General features: G+C 40.0%; 1 protein-coding gene across 10 annotated transcripts in view; it reads right to left on the bottom strand.

The window, feature by feature from the left end:
• stol (voltage-dependent calcium channel subunit stolid) overlaps window positions 1-23,012 on the bottom strand; it is a 72,141-nt gene extending 49,129 nt beyond the window's left edge. For 5 of the 10 annotated variants that reach the window (XM_022057138.2, XM_022057137.2, XM_022057139.2 and 2 more), the window contains exons 1-2: window positions 19,484-20,352; window positions 1,907-1,988 (exon numbers count right to left, since the gene is read on the bottom strand). In XM_022057138.2, the coding sequence (XP_021912830.2) occupies window positions 1,907-1,988; window positions 19,484-19,638 (237 nt within the window). In that variant the 5' untranslated portion in view covers window positions 19,639-20,352. Of the gene's footprint in view, window positions 1-1,906; window positions 1,989-19,483; window positions 20,354-22,820 lie in introns of those variants that run through there. The other 5 variants (XM_087343066.1, XM_087343067.1, XM_087343069.1 and 2 more) reach the window with 3 other exon arrangements.
• Between the last annotated feature and the right edge of the window lie 243 nt (window positions 23,013-23,255).

Raw genomic sequence — 23,255 nt, 5'->3', positions numbered from 1 at the left:
TTACCGGCGGTACCCGAATTTATAACTTGTGTTGGGCAAGGCCGTGGTCTAGGCAACACGGAGTTTTCCTCCGTGGCATCCCAACAATTACTCCATTCACACACAGAAGAAGGCAATGGCAAACCACTTCTGGATCATCTGCCAAGAACGTATATGAACAGGCCCCAGTCCGAGAAAAGGATGGAAGGATCCTGTTCATATGGACCTGTCGTCAGACAGAACACTAAATAAATAAAAATAACTCTCACTCCCCACAGAATGGATCTTAAAAAAATCCAATGTTGCAATCTTAACTTAAATTAACTGGCTGTCATTAAGATAGTTCGTATTTCTGAGACATTCAACTAAAACTCTATTTGATCTTAATGCAAAGTAGGCATTCTAGCAGTCTGATAAGAGTCAAAAATTCAGTTCGATCAACAACTTTAAACGTAGTCCTCCTATACCAAATTTTATGTAAATCCATTAAGAGGGATGAAATATTTGGATAGACAGACAGCATTCAGCATTAATTTTACGCCTCCACATCCTGATTAGAAGCTGACACATTGCAACATTCCTTTAGAGCAGTATTTTCAAGGTCATACGACAAAGTCTTCCTGAAAAGTATAATGCACTCTTCCCCCCCACTGAACGCGCCTCAAGCCTTTGGGGATGGCTGCTTCTTCCGTCGACCTGAGGGTTGGTTTCCTGTCGGAATTTGTATAGGACTGAAGAGGGATCAATCGATATAAGAATGGGAGGGCAACGGTCCAAAATGTGCCCCAATTTCTTCGGACTCCCCCCACCCCCATTTCACGAGCGTTCTCGAGGGATATCAATCCAACCAACAGCGATCTTTTAACACTCCAGAAGCGCAGACTTTATCCACACAATCAATTCTTTCAAACGACAGTATATTACAATTAGTACCACCGGATTTCTAGACTTTTTCTGTCATCTAGGATTCATAAAAATTAAGTTTCGGAGATCCCACCGTAAAAAGTTGTCAGTGGAACCACGGTTCCGGAGAATTTGACGTAAATACGTCTATACGGAAAGGAAGTTTATATATTGGCTTTATTCTAAATATTTCCTTTATACATGCTTTACATTTGAGATAAGTTTGATTAAGACTTTGCTTATTCAACTTGAATTAGTTACGCTTAAGATGGGTCTGTGGTAGATGAATGTAATGTAATGTAATGTTTTATAGGTAACAACAATTCCGAGTAAACACGACGCTCCCTAGGTACACTTGTTACACATTTTTGCCGAATGACCCTTCCTTATAGACGTATTTACGTCAAAAAAGCTAGTCTTAGCCCTTTAAGCTGAAGCTCGTTTAAATGTTATGTAAGAATTCAGTCCGTACCGCAAAGAAACCATAGCACTTCACCATTACAAAGATGAACTGGTAAACACATAAACACAATGTGCAGAGTTACTCATCGTTAAAGCAGGTGAGACATAATCACCACTAGGGTTTAGAAGGTTAATCACTGGACTCAGTTATCTGTTACTGAGGGACCCAACATGGCAGTCGCTTCCCACCTTTTCACCTGAGGAAGGAAGCGATTCAGTTCACAAAACACCGCGTTCTTTTAGGAATTCCAGACAATGGACAAGGCCTAGAAACTCAGTAGTATTTTCACACAACATCCGTACGTGTTTATGGCATCGTATATCGATATAACATTTAATAATATTATCGGTGATCTTGGGCGAGACCTCCGAAACGTCGGCATCTACCTACCTACCTACAGTTACCACGAGCAACACCTTCACCGCCTTGAGAACCTCAGATCTCACACGATCGTGGCCTGTTTCGAATGTTTTCGACATTCGTCCGGACAGAATGATGACGACAGACATCTGACGTGCTCCGTGTTAACACGGTCATATCAGTGTACCAGCAAGTACTCACCTTTTCAATCTCGCTCATCTTTGTAAACTGGCGGCCGAATTCCCAAAGGCTCACTCCGAACTTTAGTGCCCAGTTCTTCACTCTGAAAGACAACATATGAATTAGTATTAACACCATCATTAGCTCTCTGAAATCGAAGCTCGTCTAAATGATATTTAAGAATCCAGTCCGTACCGCGAAGAAAACACAACACCTCACCATTACAAGGATCATCTGGTTAACGCTGTTTAAGGATATAATCGCTGTTTACAGTGAGAATCGTACGAAACACGAAATACAAAATTAATATGAAACCGAGAAGTTCGAATTATTTCTGCACTATAAAATATATATAAAAAAAATTATACTGCATGATGGGTTCTTCAGTATAATTTCTAAAGCTAAACCGCGTTGTGTCCCAAGCAAGAGTTGGTAGGAGAGCACCTACTTGTTGGAAATCAATAAGCCCGCGATACAGAAGTACGGCCGGACATGTTGAACCGCCTATAGTGTCTGGAAACCAAATTCTTCAGTTTGCATCTCGTAGCTGCAACATATCTTCACCAAATAAAACTACTGTCTGTGAAAATAATAATTTTTAATTTTATCTTTGCCGTGTAGAAGTGTTGTACATTACCGACGTTTCGTAGAAACCAGCTAACACTTCCATCAAAATCTAAGTGATGGTAAACTGGTTTCGTTGAACAAAGATGTCTGTCTTCAGGGCAATGAGGCACTCATCGCCCTGATGATAGAGGCAGCAAGGACCTCTGAAACGTCGGTAAACTACACCCATACTACACAGCGCTACAACCCAGAAGACAGCCATATTCGTACTCACCGCCGTGAGAACCTCAAATCCTATTTAATTTCCTTGAATCTAATTGTTTAATTTTAACCGTCTAATCACAATAAAATAATTTATTAAATATTAAAATATTATTATTACAATCAACATTTAATATTTAAAATATATTAAAATATATTAAAATGACGCTCTTTCTATCGAAATGTTCGATTTAAAATTAGAGCATCTGTAGAGTAATATATCAGACTGTCGTGAATTATGATTGGTCGGAACTGTGCAAACGTAATTTTGTAGCGAGTTGACTTAATGTGATAGTCGATCGAAGTCAAACCATAATAAATGATGCTGCCAGTAGCACGAGGTTTCAAAAAAGTGGTTACCAATCCAAGCACTCAGTGGCCATCCTTCGAATTCTCTCAAACGGTAATCCCGATTACCTTTATCAATAGTTGCATTAATCTTTCCTAATCGAAAGTTAAAGTTACGTTCTAACGAGCGGTGACAGGAAGACGCCTCGCGGCTCTCGGGATTTCTAGTCACTGCAGTATTTAATCTCCCGGATCAAAAAACTTATTTCTGGTACTGATAAGTTCATATTATATTAAATAATAATAATTATCCGAGAAATTTAATTTCCCTCAGAGTTTATTACAATATTACATAACTAGGACCTGCGTGAATTGTATGGGTCACCTAGCACAGCGAGATCTGGGAGGCTCCGATGGCCTGGACATGTGGAACGCATGAGGAACTCAAGGATTTCATACAGGATATTGGAAGGGAATCCTCCTGGAAAACGACCACTGGGTAGATCAAGGAAGAGATGGGAGGATAATGTCAAGATGGATCTTAGGGAGGTGGGCTGTGAGGATGGTAAATGGATAGAGCTGGCTCTGGATCGTGTCCGGTGGTGGGCTTTGGTATTGTCGGTGTTGGACCTGCGGATTATACTACCAGAGAGTTAGTTAGTTAATTAGTTAGTAGGTGGCGTTTCGTACAACCAAAGATTCCGTTAAAACTTGCTGTGGAACCTAACCTAACCTAACCCAACCTAACCTAACCTAACCTAACCCAACCTAACCTAACCTAACCTAAGCTAACCTAACCTACTAGAATCGCCTCGTGGACCTTCTGTAGGTCTGCAACCAACATACTCAGTTCTGTGTCTCAAAGCCTTGGCTTGAAGCCCTTTCTGAGACATCAGTTAATGTTACTCAGTGCGATAGTAACCACAGATCACCACGTAAAAAATGGAGTTGCTTTCCACGTCAGGAAATTTCCCTTTCAATGACACGCAAGTACTTTAAACCCTCATGTCCCGCAAAAAAAAAAAAAATAATAATAATAATAATATTGTGTACAATCACGGCCAGTAAGATCGCTGTTTGCGACACATGCGCAGAAGTCCCCCGACTCCGCCCTTAATTTTAGAATCGCTGTCACCCGCAGAACACGCGGCACGCTCTCCGCCTTTCGTTATTCATTTGTTTGTTCGCACTTCACTATTCAATTGTTATTTTCTATTAATAGTTCTTCTTCTGTTTTCATGTTAGGTTGGAATTGTAATTTGAAGGCTTTAATTTCAAAGATTCTTAAGATGATATAGTTGCGTCATATTGTGAAAATATATATTTAATTAATTATTCTTTAAAAATTAAGATAATTAAAATATCATGTGATGTTCCTTATCGAAACATTCGATTTACATTTAGAAAATCTTTTTCCTAAATGTAAATCGAATGTTTCGATAAGGAACATCACATGATATTTTAATTATCTTAATTTTAAATTGTGATTAGACGGATAAGAATAATTAATTCAAAGATTCTTGTGTATTCATTCATTTCAATCTTAAGACGTTAATAATTATGAACGTGTCGCATTTATTTATATCTTCTTTGGTAAAAAGTGTATAAAATGTCTAAAATGATCGCTCTACTATTCGATGCTCAGTAACAATACAGACGTTGATTTGTGAGGTACCCTGTTCGAATCTCAGTTGGGTTACCTGGTATTCTAATGTTCTTTTTGTCTCTTCAGACGATATCCTGTACTTCGCATAATTACCATCTGCAACTGAAATCGACACACTAAATAACACGAGACCCAATCACCGCCACACGTGACATTTACACGGTAACAAAACACAGAACAGAAATAAAGTGTGTTGACGAGAGTAATTTTTCGGGCTTCTAACTTGTTCCATGGTTCGGTGAAAGAGGGGGGGGACACTTTTTACATCTCAGAAGTTCTATTCCCTCGTCCGAACGAACGAATCTGTAATGAACTCGACACTGAAAATATTTCGATTGTCGCCCACAGCGCGCCAACGGCACTTTCTGCAATTATTCTTTATTAACCGTACATATAAATCAGTTCGACATGCAAGTGAGACGTTACGAACATTTCTTTTTTCCCAACTCAACTTGTTGGGGATCCGGAAGGAGAGTGAAAATTCCTCCGCACTCGCTCTGTGTAACGTTTTGCGTCCGCGCGTCGTCACAGAAGGAAGACGCCGAGAGTGACACACCGGAAGAGACGCCATATTAAGTGAAAGAGAGTTTTGGCGGAAGTGACGGCTAGAACAAAGAGATAAGGTTCCAACTTGGAAATGTGGTCGGTCAGTGAACACTGCAACGTCTCCTGGAACGGGTCGCAGTCAGCACGTAATCAGTAACTGCGGGAAATCAACTGTATGCGTGGTTGAACGATTTAGTCAACCGACTAACTAATTAACCAGCTTGCGGAGACCTTATATTCCATGTACATTTCTATTATTTAGAGATAAATAATATTTTTTTAAAGTTTTAACCACAAGAGCTCGTATACCCGTTACAAAACTATTATTTTTCTCGAATTACCGAATAAAAGGCGACTATTTCCCTAAGCAACATTACACGACTGATCGTCGTCAAGGAGACAAGTCGTGTTTTCTTTGAGGGACAAACAAAATGTTAAAACATTATTTAGATGAGGTTTGTGCTATAATATCCTTATCGGAAGGACGAGCGGACATTGCCTGGGAACCTTCTAACTATAAAATGCACTTCCCTCCCCCCCACATTTCCACGGAACACAGTGGACCCGCGGCACTGAACAGCTGAAACAGAGTGTTTGTTGTTCGATTCCAGGTCGGAGCATCATGAAAGTGTGCCTGCATTCTGAGGCCACGGTATGGGCCTATCCCCTATATAGAGACTCCAATATGTAATTACTGTTTCTGAATCCAAACAGGGCAGAAAGCCAAATTCGAATTATAAAATTCACCAGGAAGGATAATGCGAGTTTGGCAATTATGACGCAAGGAGTTGAGGGGCCCCGACATTCGAGTGTTTGCCCCCCCCCCCCACAGATTTTCTCGGACAGCTCTGTGAATGGCTTTCGCAGATTGGATAGGGGACAGAAGGGGGGGGTACGAGGGGAAATTAATTCCTTCTGTGCATACACACAATAATAATTTTATTGATTCGAGGCAGACAGTTATGAGGCAAAGTCAGTCGGAAATTGCTTGCCAAAACCAAAGCGAAGCTCCTCAATTTACATGTTAAGACTAGCTAAGTGGAAACGTGAACTCTGATTCAGGGTAGACGAATTTGGAATAGATAGTACTTACTTCCCCAGAGTCTCAAGAACATCCGGAAGGTGTCCCAGTATTTTCCAAATGTGATTTTGAATACGTCATGAACATCGCTGCTCGTCTATAGCTCATAGGCAAAGAGATACATTTACTGCTAAGTTAACCGCGTTACAGACGTGTTTATTACGTATCATACGTCCTTTTTAAACTCAATATAAGCTTGGCGTAAAAAAACGTGTTATATTGGACCAACACGAGCAGAGATTAAATTCGTCTACAGATCCATAATTTAATAGAAATCCGCCGAGAAGTTTCTGACATGAACCACACATCAGACACCCGTAACTAAAAGGTTTAAGACTGGTCGGCGCAAAGCATGGAGTTAGGTAAAGAAACAGGGCTTGAGAATGTGAATTGGATTCAGCTGGCTACATATACGAAAGCGTGACCACTGAACACGACAACTAACTTTTGGGTTCCATAAAATCAGAGAACGACTTAGTAGGATTTGGGGTTCTCACGTCGGTGAGTTCGGAGATGGCTGCCTTTTGGGTTGTACCGTCGTGGAGTCTGTTAAAAATTTGCATACGTTTCACACGTACTTGCTGCTTCCATCATCAGGGCGAAGTATATCTAAGATGTCGGTAAACTTCCACCAGAACATTTCCCTACAACCCGGAAGATAGCCATCTTCAGAGGAAGTCTCGATCAGATAAGCAACTATCAACTTTTCAAAGAATAATTATCTGCTGTCTGCTGGTGGTAACCGCCACTGCTGAAGCTATTTTAACGTGACCTACGTGATCAAACTTATTCCCAATGACTTTTGGTTTACCACAACGTACTAACCCCCCTTCCACAACCGCAACTCTCATCAAGAGAAGTGAAATTTAAAAATCTGCCATAAAACCCTCTACAGCAGTTCATGAAACTTCAGAGGACAGATCGGCCATTAAAATAATCGACTGTCGACTGGGAGATCTCGGATCGATTCCAATCTTATGACACGAAATAATCTTTTCACTTCAATATTTATCTTAATACAGGATGAGCCAAAATTAGATCAAAATTTAAAGAAATTGTGACTCAGAAATTAGTTCTCGGCAGTCATATTGAGCACTTATAAAAATAATAAAAATTCTAAAAAAGAAAACTTCAAGCGTGCTTCAGTACTACGCCATGAAGTCCGGTAGAAATTGACGGACGTTTCAAAGGCGCTTTACCGTGCATGGATAGCATCGGACATACGCACTCAACTGTTATTTTTAATTTCTTTCATCCAGGTTAACGTCTTAAAATCAAATGAAATAAATTTCTCTTTAATATTTTTTGTCTCCTGGAGAAGGGGCCTCTAGGCAGAGGGATACAGCCAGCTTCTTGCGTGCCCCCCCCTCTCACAAACGATCGATGGGGCAATCTTGAGAAGCCAGAAGGAGGAGCTCAATATTAGAGCATGCCATCAGAGTCGAGGCCCAGTGCAAACTAGCTCCGTATTTATGTAAGCAGTTCACTAACGCGACCTCAGCGATTACAACTGAATATAAAGTGGCTGGAACAGTCGGTATTACAGCAATATGCAATAACGAACTGAGCAGCTGGCAACTAAGCCTTGAAACAAAATTCCAAGCAATCTGGACATTCCTTATGCATTATAACCGGAAATAACCGAACAGAAATTTGTGTTACAGGGTAAATCTTTTTTTTTTAATATTTCGAGGAACATTTCAGTTGCCACCTTAAAGGTGAAAGTGTGTTATAGGTTAACACCGACGTTTCGGAAGAACAATCTTGTCCCTATCTTCAAGGTTTAAGCATACAAGTCCATTTTTTGAAAGAACATCAATAACAGGGTCGGAGTCCTATTTTTGGAACCTGCTGTTGCCAAACAATTGGGCCTCCGACTATACATTGGTGGAAAAATTATCCAAAAACGGAAAAACAACATCGGATCAAGACTTTACGTGATGTGGCTTTCCAGTTTTGTTCGTGGACACGCCACGTTCTCCATTATAACCCCACTTTCTAATTCTTCTTCACTCTCGGTACGTAATTCATTATCAGAAAGAAACAATGTTGTATGTCACGTCGAAATTTACGAATTCGGTGAACTACCGCTGGGCAGATAAGGAAATTGTACGCTTGGTGTGGGCCTGCAAGTTGCAGCTAGCAACTGCAACTGTCCTTTGTTCGAAACGTCAACGCGCTATCGCATTTCACATGTTGACAGATCTACAACAATATAGTTAGCATAACGGCCAACGTGGCGCCTCTGTATTCACTTCAACCGACAAATAACTATAAAGTTCGATGTACGACACGACAATTCTTCAACAAAGAAGACACAGGTGGATTTTTTTTTAAAATTTAAACGACAAATAAATCTAAATAAAACAAATGCGTCAGCTCTTGCAACTGTTACAAATAATAGATTTGTGTGTACGATGCATCAACTACCAATATTACTTCGAGAAACAAAAGAGCTATGAGACGGGCTTCGCCACGGAATCGATCTCAAAAGCGCCCGTATAGGTGACCAATGATTGATCACTTACCTGACCAAGTGACTGATTATTTGAGCGGTACATCGCTCGGAGTGCTTAATTGACAGACAGAGTGATTAACTAAACTACAGAACCTGTTTTTAGTAAGTGGACAACTTCACTTGACATTTGCTTATCTGATGAACTAATAATCTCGGCGTCTGGATATGTAATCCAAGTTTTGGCATACATAAAATCTGTTATAATACAATCCTGAGTCATTTCAATTAATTTATCATCTTGAACATTTTAATATTATCTTCACACCTTCAAATTCATCCGACATATAAGTACCCCGCTATCTAAAGACGTTCATCCATATCTTATTTTACCATTTGCTTTGTGTCCAGCCGCGGACTATGGAAGTATCGCAAAATGTTAAGGAAACTATAAAATTTCACAAAGTTCTCATTACGTAATTTTCTCGATTTTCGTGCCCCTGCACTGAGAATCTCGCCTCCCATATTTGATAAAAAAACAATGTACAACTGTAAGACACAATTTCCTTAAAATGTTAAGCGAGGCTGAATCATTTCGATGCCTTTTCTCTTTCCTGATAAATTTTACCGGCGTTCAGTACTACACAAGCAAAGAATATTTTGTTCCAAAGAATAGTGTAAGCGAGGGCAATGTTAAACAGAGTCTATTAGGGCTAGCCTTATCTAACCTAACCTAACCTAACCTAACCTTAACTTACCTAACCTAACTAAACCTAACCTAACCTTAACTTACCTAACCTAACCTAACCTTAACTTACCTAACCTAACCTAACCTTAACTTACCTAACCTAACCTAACTAACCTAACCTTAACTTACCTAACCTAACCTAACCTTAACTTACCTAACCTAACCTAACTAACCTAACCTTAACTTACCTAACCTAACCTAACTAACCTAACCTTAACTTACCTAACCTAACCTAACCTTAACTTACCTAACCTAACCTAACCTAACCCAAAACGCAACCTAATCTAATGTAACTTATCCCAATCAAACTTAAACAAATCCAAAATAAACGACCCACATAGGATCAAACCAACCACCGCTTGAGGACTTCCAAATAACCTTCCAGGACTTCTCCAGGACGATACGCGAGTATATTCATTAAGATACATAATTTTTGGCAGAATTAAGTGTGACAAAATTTCATCTTAAAATGGCCTTGGATTTTTTAATGACTTCATTCAGCAAAACCTAGGCTTTACATTTTCGTGAACATTAATGGCATTGACAGACACGTGACCTCAACATACCTATCACATAATAAGAAAATATAAAACGAATCAAACCTAAAAACGCAACTCAATATTAGGGTCCCAAACGTAAACTAACACATCCCATCCCATCCCATGATTTTTGAAAACCCAATTTTACGAGTTATATGAGAACTATCGAAAGAATTTATTCAGATACTTTTATTTTTTGTCAAGTTGGCTCGAGTTCGGCAGTAGAAGCTTCACAGACTTCTACTCACAGTTACTCTTTATTTGTACTCCGAAATGGCCTATTCAGTTACATCAAAGTCAAGCAAAAAATTTTCGCCGGGAGGCTATGTCGCCGCTCGTGCGCGCACACAGGTGGGGTCTTCCACTTTCTATTACCACCGCCAGCCGCTGTGCGGCCACCGCACCGCTTCGAAAATGGAGCAAGTCGCGGACGCGACGTATAAAGACCTAAAAATCCTATCGCATTAGACGCTTGAATTTACAGAAACAATTTTTCCCGTTTCAACAAATACAACGAACGAGTCCACGAGATACGCGGTTACTAAGCAACAAAATTTAAGCTGAAACACGTGACTAAAAGGTGAACTAACAAAACACCATCACCTTATGCATCGCCAGTTATGTGAACTGCCGTCAACAGCTCCTGGCGCTAGCATCGAGAGGTTCCGGTTTGTTACAGTAAACGTTCCAGGCATGTAATAAAACGGAGCTGGGGGTGCCGTTTATAAGGGTGAGTGGCGCAAGGGGTGGAAGACTACTCTCGGCTCCTTATGTCGCATCACCCTTCAGGTGAGAAACAGGCACAAGTCCAATTGAATATGAAATTCTGAGTGGCGGATTAATTTCTTTCTTAAACTAAACTTCGTGTGAGAAAAACTGCAGAGGTTATAAACAGCTTAATAACATTTAAAATATAATACGAATGGTACATAGGCAAAGGTTTTAAAGGATACGAATCGTAAAAGGAATTAATACAAGACATGAAATCAGCAATAAATAGGCATAGATCCAATACGCACCTGTAAACTACGTTTCCTGCTTACTAATATCCCAGTTTTGTTTTACCGGAAATTCAACTACGAACCTGCATTTGGATTTAACTCAGCGTGAAAGCTCATAATTATCACCCGAAGCACATTTTTACACACTTATTTTTTCGAGGGTAGTGAGAGGAAGAAGAATTTTATTACAACCCCTCCACCCAGCCCCTCCTAACCTACGCACGTAATCCACATCTTGAAGATATTTTCGTTCACTTTATCTGAAACATTCTCCGGTTGTTCGCCACGGTGGTCTAGCGGTCAGAACGCTGGCCTTGTAATCCTGGGGTCTCGGGTTCGATTCCCGGCGGTGCCCGAATTTATAACTTGTGTTGGGCAAGGCCGTGGTCTAGGCAACGCGGAGTTTTCCTCCGTGGCATCCCAACAATTACTCCATTCACACACAGAAGAAGGCAATGGCAAACCACTTCTGGATCATCTGCCAAGAACGTATATGAACAGGTCCCAGTCCGAGAAAAGGATGGAAGGATCCTGTTCATATGGACCTGTCGTCAGACAGAACACTAATAATAAAAATAATTCTCCGGTTGAGGTGAAGAGAGGTGAGTTGATTTTAAATGCCTTCTTCGCCCTCGGTTCCTGAAGCGTTATTACAAATATCGCCCCCAGACAGGGCGCAACAACCCTCGGTCACTGCTATCGATTGCCACTGGATATTAACCCCCAGCCGAACAGAACTCTGCAACACGACATGGGCCTTTCTTAGCGACGAGGTCGAGTCTGTTATTAGCCCTCTGAATCCAAAGCTCGTTTAAACAGTACTTAATAACTCAGTCCGTACCGCGAAGAAAACACCGCACTTCACCATTACAAAGATCAACTGGTTAACCCCTGAAGCCGAAAGAGAGAGAGAGGGAAAGAGGAAATTGGTGGGGGAGAAGTGAGAGACACTTCGATATCTGGGGGGGAGAAAGAGCATCTTATAGCTAGAAGGTCCCCAGGCAATGCCCGCTCGTCCTTCTGTTAAGGATAAAGTAAGAGTGAAGGCGTTAGTGTGATGATTGGCATAAAAGACGGAATTTTGAAATTTTGTATTTGAGAAAGCTGAGGCTATTAATTTGGAAGTTTAATACATAATTTAGAAGTTCCTGTTGAAGGGGGGGGGGGGTAAATTTTGACGGCGTTAAGGGGTGGTAAATTTTGATTAATTTAAATCGGGAGGGTTGCATGAGAAGCTTGCAGTGGCAACTTGGAACTTGGGAACCATCTCAGCATTTGCTTGAAGACAGAGGAAAACCAAGGAAAACCTGTGTCGAGATGGCAACCCTTTGAAACTCGTCTGTGTAGTATTTAATAAATCAGTCCGTACCGCGAAGAAAACACCACACTTCACCATTACGAAGATCAACTGGTTAACGCTGTTTAAGGAAATAATCGCTGCTTAAACAGTGAGAATCAGTGTAATCAACTTCAAATGGTTTTATAGCAATAATAACTACCATGGCTACTGAATCTTTGTTAAACTATAAGTGATCTAATGACGCTGTACCAAACACAGAGCTTCGCTGAAAAATCTTCTGAGAAAACAAAAAAGGAGTTTATTGTTCCTTGTATCTGAGCAGCGTGTCTGTTAGTTTATTAGTTTATTTCATGACGCATTATATAGTGGACAGACTACGTGACATGGACTGTAAATATCATTTTAGTGATGAATTAGGAACGATATGAAACAGTCTACACCAGCATTATTCAAGGATTAAGCAACATTACCAAAGAATAAGAAGGTTTTGTCGAAAAACCCGAAGGGAAAATACCATTTCCAAGATCTGGGCGTAGATGGGATGATAATATTAAATTTATCTCAAAGAAGTGGAGAGGGGGGGGTGAACCGAATTCATCTGACTCAGAACAAGGAACAGTACTGAGCCCTTGTGAACCTAGGTGGTTATTTCCTGCCAGATGAACGACTAGCAGCTTCTCATGAAGTTAGTTGAAAAACTGTCAGAAACGTCACACTCAGAATCGAACTCAAGACTTCTCAAAGAACGTAGCAGTGTTAACCGCTGAACAGCGACATTGGGTCCCTGGTAAAGCTCAGAGTTTCTCGGTTCCCATTACACAAGCTTTCGTGGCGACTAGAAGTTAAAAAAATCTTCCCCGGTAGCAACCAGAGTCCATTCGACGACGAGGTACAGAGTTTCCGAGACATTTTCAGGGAATTTTTTGTGGAGAAAAAAATCCACTTAACGTCTATTTTACAGAATAGACGAATAAACAAAACGTTTCTTGAACCAGGGACACCCAAGACAGAGAGCTCCTGCTCAGTACTAGCAGATTACGCCAGGTAGGACGTAATAATGGAAACGTGACGTGTGGCTAGGGGCCAAATTCAAACAGTAATTATCATCTCTGGGCAAACTTTAGCGTAATCTGGCGGCCGTGGGCGTTGCGGTCCATTGAAACAACAGGCAAAAATGCGATTAAGTCCCGGTACGAAGTACCAACAATAGGGGACTTAAAAAATATTGGCAGACCTCACAAACAGCCAGAGGGCGACGGCCAATAACAGCAGCATAGACGTACGAAACAACAATAACCATTAAACTTAATATAAGGACTTTCATCGCGAGAGAAAAATCTGGAATAATTGGAAAAAGATTCTTTTGTTGACAGACGTAACAGACAGAATAACAAAGATACATGGTCATGAAGCCAATCGTTGACAGAGAGAATCAAAATCAGACTGCACAGAATAAAAAACTGTTCTCTCTGGGAAAGCTAATAAAGAGTTTATTATTATTTAGTGTTCTATCTGACGACAGGTCCATATGAACAGGATCCTTCCATCCTTTTCTCGGACTGGGACCTGTTCATATACGTTCTTGGCAGATGATCCAGAAGTGGTTTGCCATTGCCTTCTTCTGTGTGTGAATGGAGTAATTGTTGGGATGCCACGGAGGAAAACTCCGTGTTGCCTAGACCACGGCCTTGCCCAACACAAGTTATAAATTCGAACCCGAGACCCCAGGATTACAAGGCCAGCGTTCTAACCGCTAGACCACCTCATCTTATTATTATTTAGTGTTCTGTCTGACGACAGGTCCATATGAACAGGATCCTTCCATCCTTTTCTCGGACTGGGACCTGTTCATATACGTTCTTGGCAGATGATCCAGAAGTGGTTTGCCATTGCCTTCTTCTGTGTGTGAATGGAGTAATTGTTGGGATGCCACGGAGGAAAACTCCGTGTTGCCTAGACCACGGCCTTGCCCAACACAAGTTATAAATTCGGGCACCGCCGGGAATCGAACCCGAGATTCTTTGTATCTGGTCAAATGTAAGTCGATATGTTGCAATAAACGTTTTAAATACAAAGATGGCTGTCTTCTGAGATGTTGCAACGCGGAGGAAGACTGTCATCTTCGTGTTCGTTACAGTAAAAACCTTAAATTTAATATATTTACAGTGAGATCAGTGTTTTATTTTATATAAATATATGTTATACGACGAGACTAATTTTTCTTACGAAAGGCAGAAATTAGGTTTAATTTGACAGATAAAACTTCTGCTGAGACCAGTTTAACTGTGGACCGTGTGAACACAGAAGCGTTGTGAATAGCAGGTTTTGTTTTCGCTGTCATGACAGAAGCTGACGATACATATTTTGTTACGATGTCGTCACAAAACAAACCAAGATTTTGTAGCCTACAAATGAGAAAAATTTCACCGAAAGATGTCTAAAAAACCTCTATGTAATACTAAGACTATCAACAAATTATCTTTACTGATTTATAAATAAAATTTATGACTATTAGTGCATTATTTAATAAAGTATAATCAACTGTACAAGTTTTATGTGGTCACGAACGAGATGGTCGTAATACAAGGCGGCCTGTTTAAGTTTATGCCCGGATTTTGCTGAACGGATTAAAGGAAAACACAATGGCTGATAGGTTAAGTTAAGAAACGAGTAACGCGTGTATGTCAGTGAGACAGTTTACCGTTGTGGTAACCTTTCCGGTCCACCGGAATGATGTTTATCATAAGACAGAAAACTTAAGACGCTGAAGGGAATTGGCAATTGAGGTCAAGACAGGCGGAAAATGGTTTATCGACATTTTTGCCTTGCGTTCTTTTTTTTTTAATAGCAAAGGCTTTCAGAAAACAAAAGAAGGAAGGAAAATGAGATAGAAGAAAAGGAAGAAACAAAGACATACACGTAGGAAATTCGGACACCGTTTCTTTTTAAGTTTGTAGAGATTTTCATTCGGAATTGATTCCATAAACGTATATGACAGTATATGGTTCATTGCATCAGTATGATAACAACCATTCACCTTAATACACGAGTAAAGCGAACTCCCGAAACGTCCGTATCAAATATACCCCCAACCGACAGATATAGGAACTTTTTAGTACATAAAAAAACGGACCTACATATGAATACGGCACGAGAATCCTCAACCAAAAACTTCATCCTTGGTCATTCAGAACAACACTTTAATCACATGCTGATAAGGCTTAAGTGCACTAGATTTTTGTGCACCCGGTAGGACCTATTCGAGAGATCAATCTTTGCTTCCGGAACATGCCCCTTCTCCCGGGACCTCTTTCAGCCAGACATCACGTCATTCTTCGTCACCTGAACGCGGAGCTCCAAGACTTAGCCCTCACAGCAACTGCTGAATCCATCTAGGATCCATCCGCGGATTGCGTACTTTATGTATGCTCACTGTATGTTTCGGAAATACACGATTGCATTCTCCTCACCCTCTGGACTGTGTCACAAACACGAAGAAAGAACTGTTTGGATTGAAACCCCAAATTTAGTCAGAGATGAAGTTAATTTTTGCAGTCTTCCACATGTCCACGTTTAAGATTCCTCTTTACGGCCCTTAATTTAAATCTTACGCATTTAAGAATGTAATTTTATAGTACAATTTTTTTTTCCAAAGGTCAAGAGACATAATTGCAGAGTACTGTAATATCAACTTAGCGAGACGACATTAAATACAGCGATCAAGACATAAATCGTAGATTTAGAACCACCAGATGGTGTTCGTGGGCATTACCGTGGCTAAACAATGCTACAGCTTCCATTAATCAGAAGATGAAAATGAGCTACAACATGGCGGACCGCAGACCTGTCGCCGGCATCATTAATCTGTGGGAGTCATAGGGAGGGGAAAGCAGATTAAGAGAAAACTTAAGTGAACTTCTCATGCCTTCGCTGCTACGGAAAAGAAAACTTCATCGTTACATAAAACGGGAGTTTTGAAATCCAATGCTGAAACCATGATCCATCGCTATTTATTGACACCGGTGTGTTTTCAACTTGTGGTCCGGAGTCCACGTGTGGGTTTAATGACAAGCAACAGTCCATTCCGTTTTAACACAGCATCCTATAAGTAACAAAACGATAAGAAAAATTAGTTACGTCAGAGAAAATTTCCGAAAAACTGTAACAAACATTGATTTCAAAACTATTCTTACTGCAAATAGTAGCACGTGTGTTTGTTCGCTTGCTTTAACACCTTGAAAATAACAACTATAGCTTGGGTTAAAATAACCAAATTCATTATTAATCACGTTTTATTCGTATCTTTTCCTGTATTTATAAAGAATGCTTGGCCAGTTTAAAATTTGACACCGTAGTTGTTTTAATAATTCTTTAATATTTATAAATAGGTCGATCCTGACAAACTCCGTGGGGTAGTTCTCCATGAGAAGCGAACAGTGCGCTCACCTAGCCAAGAAATATCCGGCCTTTTATGAAACTAAAATGCACGTTCCCGTCATTAAACCCTATCGAAACAACAACGCATTCAACAATTTGTGACGGTCTATCAACTCCAATGTCTTACAAGTTGTCGCTTTTCCAGTTTGGCGTCTTTAAATTTCACAGGAAACATCTGCTCTAACAATAAACTTGTGTATTACCTGCTCGTTCGGTGTTACTAAAGTCGTTGTTACACTGACTGTGTGCACTATATCGTCAGTTTTCAATAAAATAAGAATCGATCTTTAATTGTATTTATTTAATTAGTGTTCTGTCTGACGACAGGTCCATATGAACAGGATCCTTCCATCCTTTTCTCTTCTCGGACTGGGACCTGTTCATACACGTTCTTGGCAGATGATCCAGAAGTGGTTTGCCATTGCCTTCTTCTGTGTGTGAATGGAGTAATTGTTGGGAAAACTCCGTGTTGCCTAGACCACGGCCTTGCCCAACACAAGTTATAAATTCGGGCACCGCCGGGAATCGAACCCGAGACCCCAGGATTACAAGGCCAGCGTTCTAACCGCTAGACCACCGTGGCTTATAATTGTTTTATACCGACACTTTTATTTCCGTATGACTTATTAATGCCGAAGTAAAGAACTGCCGTTCTCCGTAGGCAACTTCTCTGACAGCTATGTTGAGCGGGCAGCCAGGAGGAAATCGGAAGGGGCATTATGAGAAACATTTTATATGCGTCAGTTCACAGGCAAAAATTTCCGCCCGATTTCTTGAGAATGCTTGAGGGCAAGTGACGGTATTTTACGACTCATATAGGAGCTGCCCATCTAGAAGGCCTGCGTTCGATCCCAACCAAACCCCACTCTCCGAAACACGACGGCTGCAACGTTCTACGCGGGACGAGCTTTGCTGGTGAAGTGACACGGAGAAAAGAACAGACAAAGAGAGGAACTGCTCTGTTATCTAATCTGCAGGAACATTAATTAAATAACTCTTGACCTCTGACAGAATCCCTCCCCTCGCGGTTCCATCATTTTATGTCCCTTCAAGGAAAGAAAAAGCCGGAGACGGGAACACAGCGTCTAGACGTAAACTATTATTATGCGAGAGATATCGATCTCGTCTCTCGATATAACAGATCGACAGCATTATTATCACGATGCTGGTTTCAGTTTAATCTTTCATCTGTTTTTGTTTCTTGGAAACAATGTGATGCATCAATTACAATGTCTCGACTATACGTACAGCTTTACCTTATAAGGTACATCCATTCCCCCATACGTCGTCACGATGTGGGTGTGCCTTTACCTTACCGCGTTCAGACAGACTAGTAGTACAATGGAGGATAATATTAAAGTGAGACTTTAATTAAGCTCTCAAGTGAAGTGGACAGGACTCGTGGCAGTCTTTTTTTTCTCTTGTTGTGTTTGACTACTGGCGACACTAAGAATTTCACTGAGAAAAATTTCAACGATTAAATCGACAAGAATTTCGAACGTTAACTAACTCTCTGGTAGAGAACCCAGAGATTCTGCAACTGACTAACTGGAAGGGAGCGAACGTTATCAAAAAACAAGTAACGAGCTAGACATTTGTATAGTGACTGAAGAAAACCATGAGAAACTTTAGTAACGAAAGTCGGTCTCCAAGCCAACATTTGAACCGTGGCGAAGTTCCGTCTTTTTAAACATGGATTATAAATTTTACTTAAATTATTGTAAGCAAATATTCGAGTTGGGTCCTACACGATATTGTGTTTCGTAAATTCAAAGGGGCGGATAATTCGTGTTACATTTTTGTACGCATATATTATGTGACATTGATAAAATACAAATTGGTTGCCGCGTCGAATTTGTTAGAATCAATCCACATAATAAATCACTCTGAATACACGACGTTAAACATGCAGCCATTGCGGGGTGACGCCATATTGGAAAATGTCTATATAGCATAGCCTCACACCCAACTATAGAAACATGAGTTGTAAGGGAGGAGAATTTTGCCTTTGAGATAAGACAATGTGTGAATCTTCAAAATCTGGTGAAATGTCAATTTATGTCTCCGCGTCTAAATCCCTGATGAACCAGATAAAGCAGACTGTGAGTTATGATAAATCTCCTGCTGGGATAAGACAAATACTTTCATATTAATTAATGTAACTAATTGTTAATAATCAACCAGAAAAAACCACACATTTAAAACTTTTTGCGTAATAGAAATTAGGTTAAAACTCAATCATTCTTAAAGAGTAACGCTATGAAAACTCTTTGCATTACGTTAGACCAAATTTTCAAAATTCAAAATGTAAGTATATTTAAGAGAAGATGTAAAACTTACGATTATGACTTGAATATATCGGATTGTTAAGGCTGTACTTAATTACAAACCGTATAACACAAACCAGGGTTTTGTTTCTCAAATTACACGCTACAATCAACCGAAATATGACTACGCTATGACGTATGCTTGTAAAACAAAACTGAAATCCATAACAATGAAATTTTTTCACAGAAAGATACAGTCACCAAATTTGTGAAGATGATAATGGATTTTCTATAATGAAATTGGTGTTAACGATAAATAATATACAACAATAAATTCATCTAAGGGAGAATAATTTAGAAATTCTCCAATTAAATTATCAAAAATACTGATAAATTATTAACAACAACGGATACTACATAAATTCAAACTTAGTTTTCTTACTCGTTGTGCGGAATGTCTTCATCTTGTTCCAACGAAGTGGGTAGAAAGGCCATAAGAACCACTAAAAACAACAATAAGCAGGAATAATACTGGACATTCTTTGAGTTTAGTGAGGACATGGTCCCACGTATTCGTCTACGACCGATGTCCGGCATATTCTCCACACGAGCACACGCTCAAAATAGGTCACAACACTGACACGTCACACATTATTGTTTATATTATTGTCTCGGTTACTATTAGGAATTATTATAAAAACATTAGCTTCGATTTGTTTTAAATATATATAAAAATGATATAATAGAAAACTTTAACTGAAGTTACGAGAACTACTTTGAACCACATGTGATTTCACAGATTATCTCTCGTAGTGTTGAGTCTCCGTGACGTTGTACTGATGAATGCATTCGAACTCAATACCCGTACGTATATCGTGCAATCACTGCATCTCAAGCGAACACAGTTTCAGGTTTTAAAAAACACTCACCGCCCGATTTCTGTCCAATAAATTAAAAGGCGAAGAACTGAATTATCTGGCCGGCGTTGCATCGCGGGAGGCGATTTGCTGTCTAGCGTACTGTGCTGCTGCTGTACTGTCGACTCTGGGGAGGGGTAAAAGGCGAGGGGAAGGCTGCAATGTGGCGTGTTCTAATTTTACAAATCGGAATGCTTGCAGAGACTAACACAGACCGGGTTACAAGAGAAATAAATGTTCGTCGCACATCGCCCAAGCAGGAGGGAAATACCTACGATGAAGCTTCTGTGATTTAAAGAAAGATCCGAACCCCTCTGAAACCGGGGGAGGGGGGTGATGATAATGATAATAAAAATGTGTGTATTAAAAAGCTTGTCTGGTGCGTCGCTGAAGGGGGTTGGAAATCCCTTGCCCAGCCCGGGCAAAATTCCCAGTTTGCGCCGACGCCGACTTGCTTATTGATTTCCTCCTATGTCGCTCTACGGCCTGCGCCCCCCCCCCCAAGCGTCCTTTCCAATCCCCACTCCACCCCTCCAAATCCCAAATTTATTTTGCGCCATATCACATACCTCCTAGCGGATAATGTGCCAAACTCTAGTTCAGATTTGGATGTAGAGATGGCAGTAACTGCTACTCACTCGCCATTACAATTTTTATTTGAACTTTCGAGGCCCTTCAACAAGTAACCGACCAATGGGAGATGTTCGTCCTACTTGTACAGAAAATACGTCTTTGTAATATAATTTATTGGTTGGAGTCTGACACGGCAGTTTGAGAATATTTATATAATAGTCTTACTGATGTAAGACAAGGAATATAAAGAAATTACTGCTTTATTAATTCTCAAATTAACATTGTTTCACCGACTATAATCAATAATCATAATAATTACACTACAGAGACCTTGGTGGTACGACAGTGCAATGAATATAGACAGTGAATCAACATTAAGAGGTAACTGAACAGTTATAACTCGTACACAACAGAACACTTCTTCGATATAAAATTAAAAAAAGAACAATTACCTAGTTAAAATTTATCCTGGCAAAGAAATTTATTATAAAAAAAGCTCAAATAAAAGTAAAGCAAAATAAACTCTGCATGGGATCACAGGTTATTTAACGACGCTGAAAATATGATCGATCACAGTGGCATATTTTAAGGGGCCATCTCATAATTAGACTGGAAGGCCTGAGTATAATCATTAATATCTCGATTCAGGATGGTCGAAATCCCGGTTGAGATTCGAAACGAGCACCTGCAGAATACAAAGCTGAACCTTTATCGCTTCAGCCATCTCGCTCAGTACGTTCAACAATCGCCATTTTATTTTGGTACCACCCGCTTTAATAACAGCAATTGTTTCCTTAAACAGCGTTAACAAGTTGATCTTTGTAATGGTGAAGCGTTGTGTTTTCTTCGCGGTACGGACTGAATTAATAAATGTTATTTTGACGAGCTTCGTGCTTAAAAGGGTTACACAGAAGAACCTAATTCCCTTTCCACATTTTAAACAGTTCCCTTCGCTCGAAGCTCGTAATAAACATATAAAACCAACATCACCTAGTGTTCCCTATACGCCCCTACTTTGCACTCCGGTCTTTATACACCAGTTCCGGGCGGGGGTTTACGCATACGGAAAACGAGTCCCCATCCACTGGTTAATTGTAATTGTTGTTACTGTCCTCTAACGTCACAGAGGAAAATTATATGAGTGGTCTGGGAGTTCAAACTTTCTGCACTATGTAGCTGCTTCTATTAACACTCATTCATATTATATTTAAGTTCCCCTAAGTTGGCAGTGTGTGGCAGAAAGATGGGCTTAAGTCTCTATCAAATCGCAACTCCTGCACTGCACAGCACAGGGGGAGTGCAGTTTGCATTCTTATTATGCGCAACAAAGAACAGGCTGTACTTTATTTTCCGTATGTCCGTCTTTCTACGTCTACAGGGCATACAATTTTACTATGACGATGTTTATGAACTAAGACAATGAAATAAAAACATGACGTTACAAATGATCAACTTTTGTGACCTACACTTTACAATTGTTCAATGATGGCACCGTAACTAATCCGGTAGATGTCATACTTGTATTTAATTTCACTCCAGGGGGCTTTCTCCTTTAAAATGCAGCCAGTCTGCTCAAACTATTTTTACTATTTGCAAATCGACACATGTGTTGAAGATACCCTTCCAAACAAAGTATTGGATCCCCTTCGAACTGAACTGCAGACCTAGATTTGTGAATCCACAGCAAACATTTAAATTCTTCAATTCCAGAAGCCATTTCAACAACTGTGGTTTAGGTGGAAAGATTTAGAAACTAATGTGGCAAGAATTATAAACTTTAAAATATAACCTATCCAAACGCGTTTAATTTACATTCCTCTGCCTTACGGTTCAGGAGTAATGTTACAGTAAAATGATACACATTTAATGTGCACACCCTGTATATTGATTCTCCAAATATTTGTAACAATGATTCATTATACCAACATATTGGAAAAGTCCATTGTGTGGCCTAAAATGACATTCTACCAATATAAATCGGTTTAACACATTAGTACTGGTCTCTGGATGTATGACCCAATGCTTTCTATAATGTCTGGAGTATGAAGAAATGTTTGTTACATACACAACTAGTCTTCCCATGAGCAGCTTTTAAAAAATAAACATATCTTAATACCCACAGTCTTGTTTCTGACCAAGGCAAAATACTCTGTGCTATTAGGTTTGTGTACAGATTTCGCACACGAAACTGGAATGTCAACCCAAGGTTGGCTGCATCGTTTTCCAAACCATGATCTACAAAGTACAAGAAACAAGGGTAAAGATTAATTAGAATTAATTACGACTTACTTCCGAAGTCTTCACCGGATATCCGCTTCAATAAACTGATAACAAATCTTTGGCCGCCTATGTTCGTAAACTGCGAGTGTAAATCCGTAAGAGAACTGTCAGAAAACATATTTTTGCACACGAAACCTGAAAACCGCGCTCTATCGACACGCCATCTTTTCCAGCACTACCAATATGACCGACCTAACGGCGTAAAATCTGAAATTATTATTACTTGCTACATTAAAACTTGAAACTGTAATAAAGCCATCAATCTAAACGTAGTGGGTTGTATATGAGAGACATGTCAATTTGCAGTGCGCAACACAATGACCCATTCCCCCTAGCCTGCCCTTCCTCTGACCCTTTTTAGAATCTCCATTTCCCAGTATCGCCCTGAAGATGGACACAGTATGTTTCTCCGTAATGGTGGTATGCACCTAAGAGTGTGCACGA

The sequence above is a fragment of the Zootermopsis nevadensis genome, unplaced genomic scaffold (genome assembly GCF_977971745.1).
Source record: "Zootermopsis nevadensis isolate Lab colony 2312 unplaced genomic scaffold, Znev_1.0 Znev_ptg000004l, whole genome shotgun sequence".
In the NCBI taxonomy this organism is placed as follows: domain Eukaryota; kingdom Metazoa; phylum Arthropoda; class Insecta; order Blattodea; family Termopsidae; genus Zootermopsis; species Zootermopsis nevadensis.
Note: the sequence above shows the minus strand (reverse complement) of the source record. Positions and strands in the feature narration are given on the sequence as shown.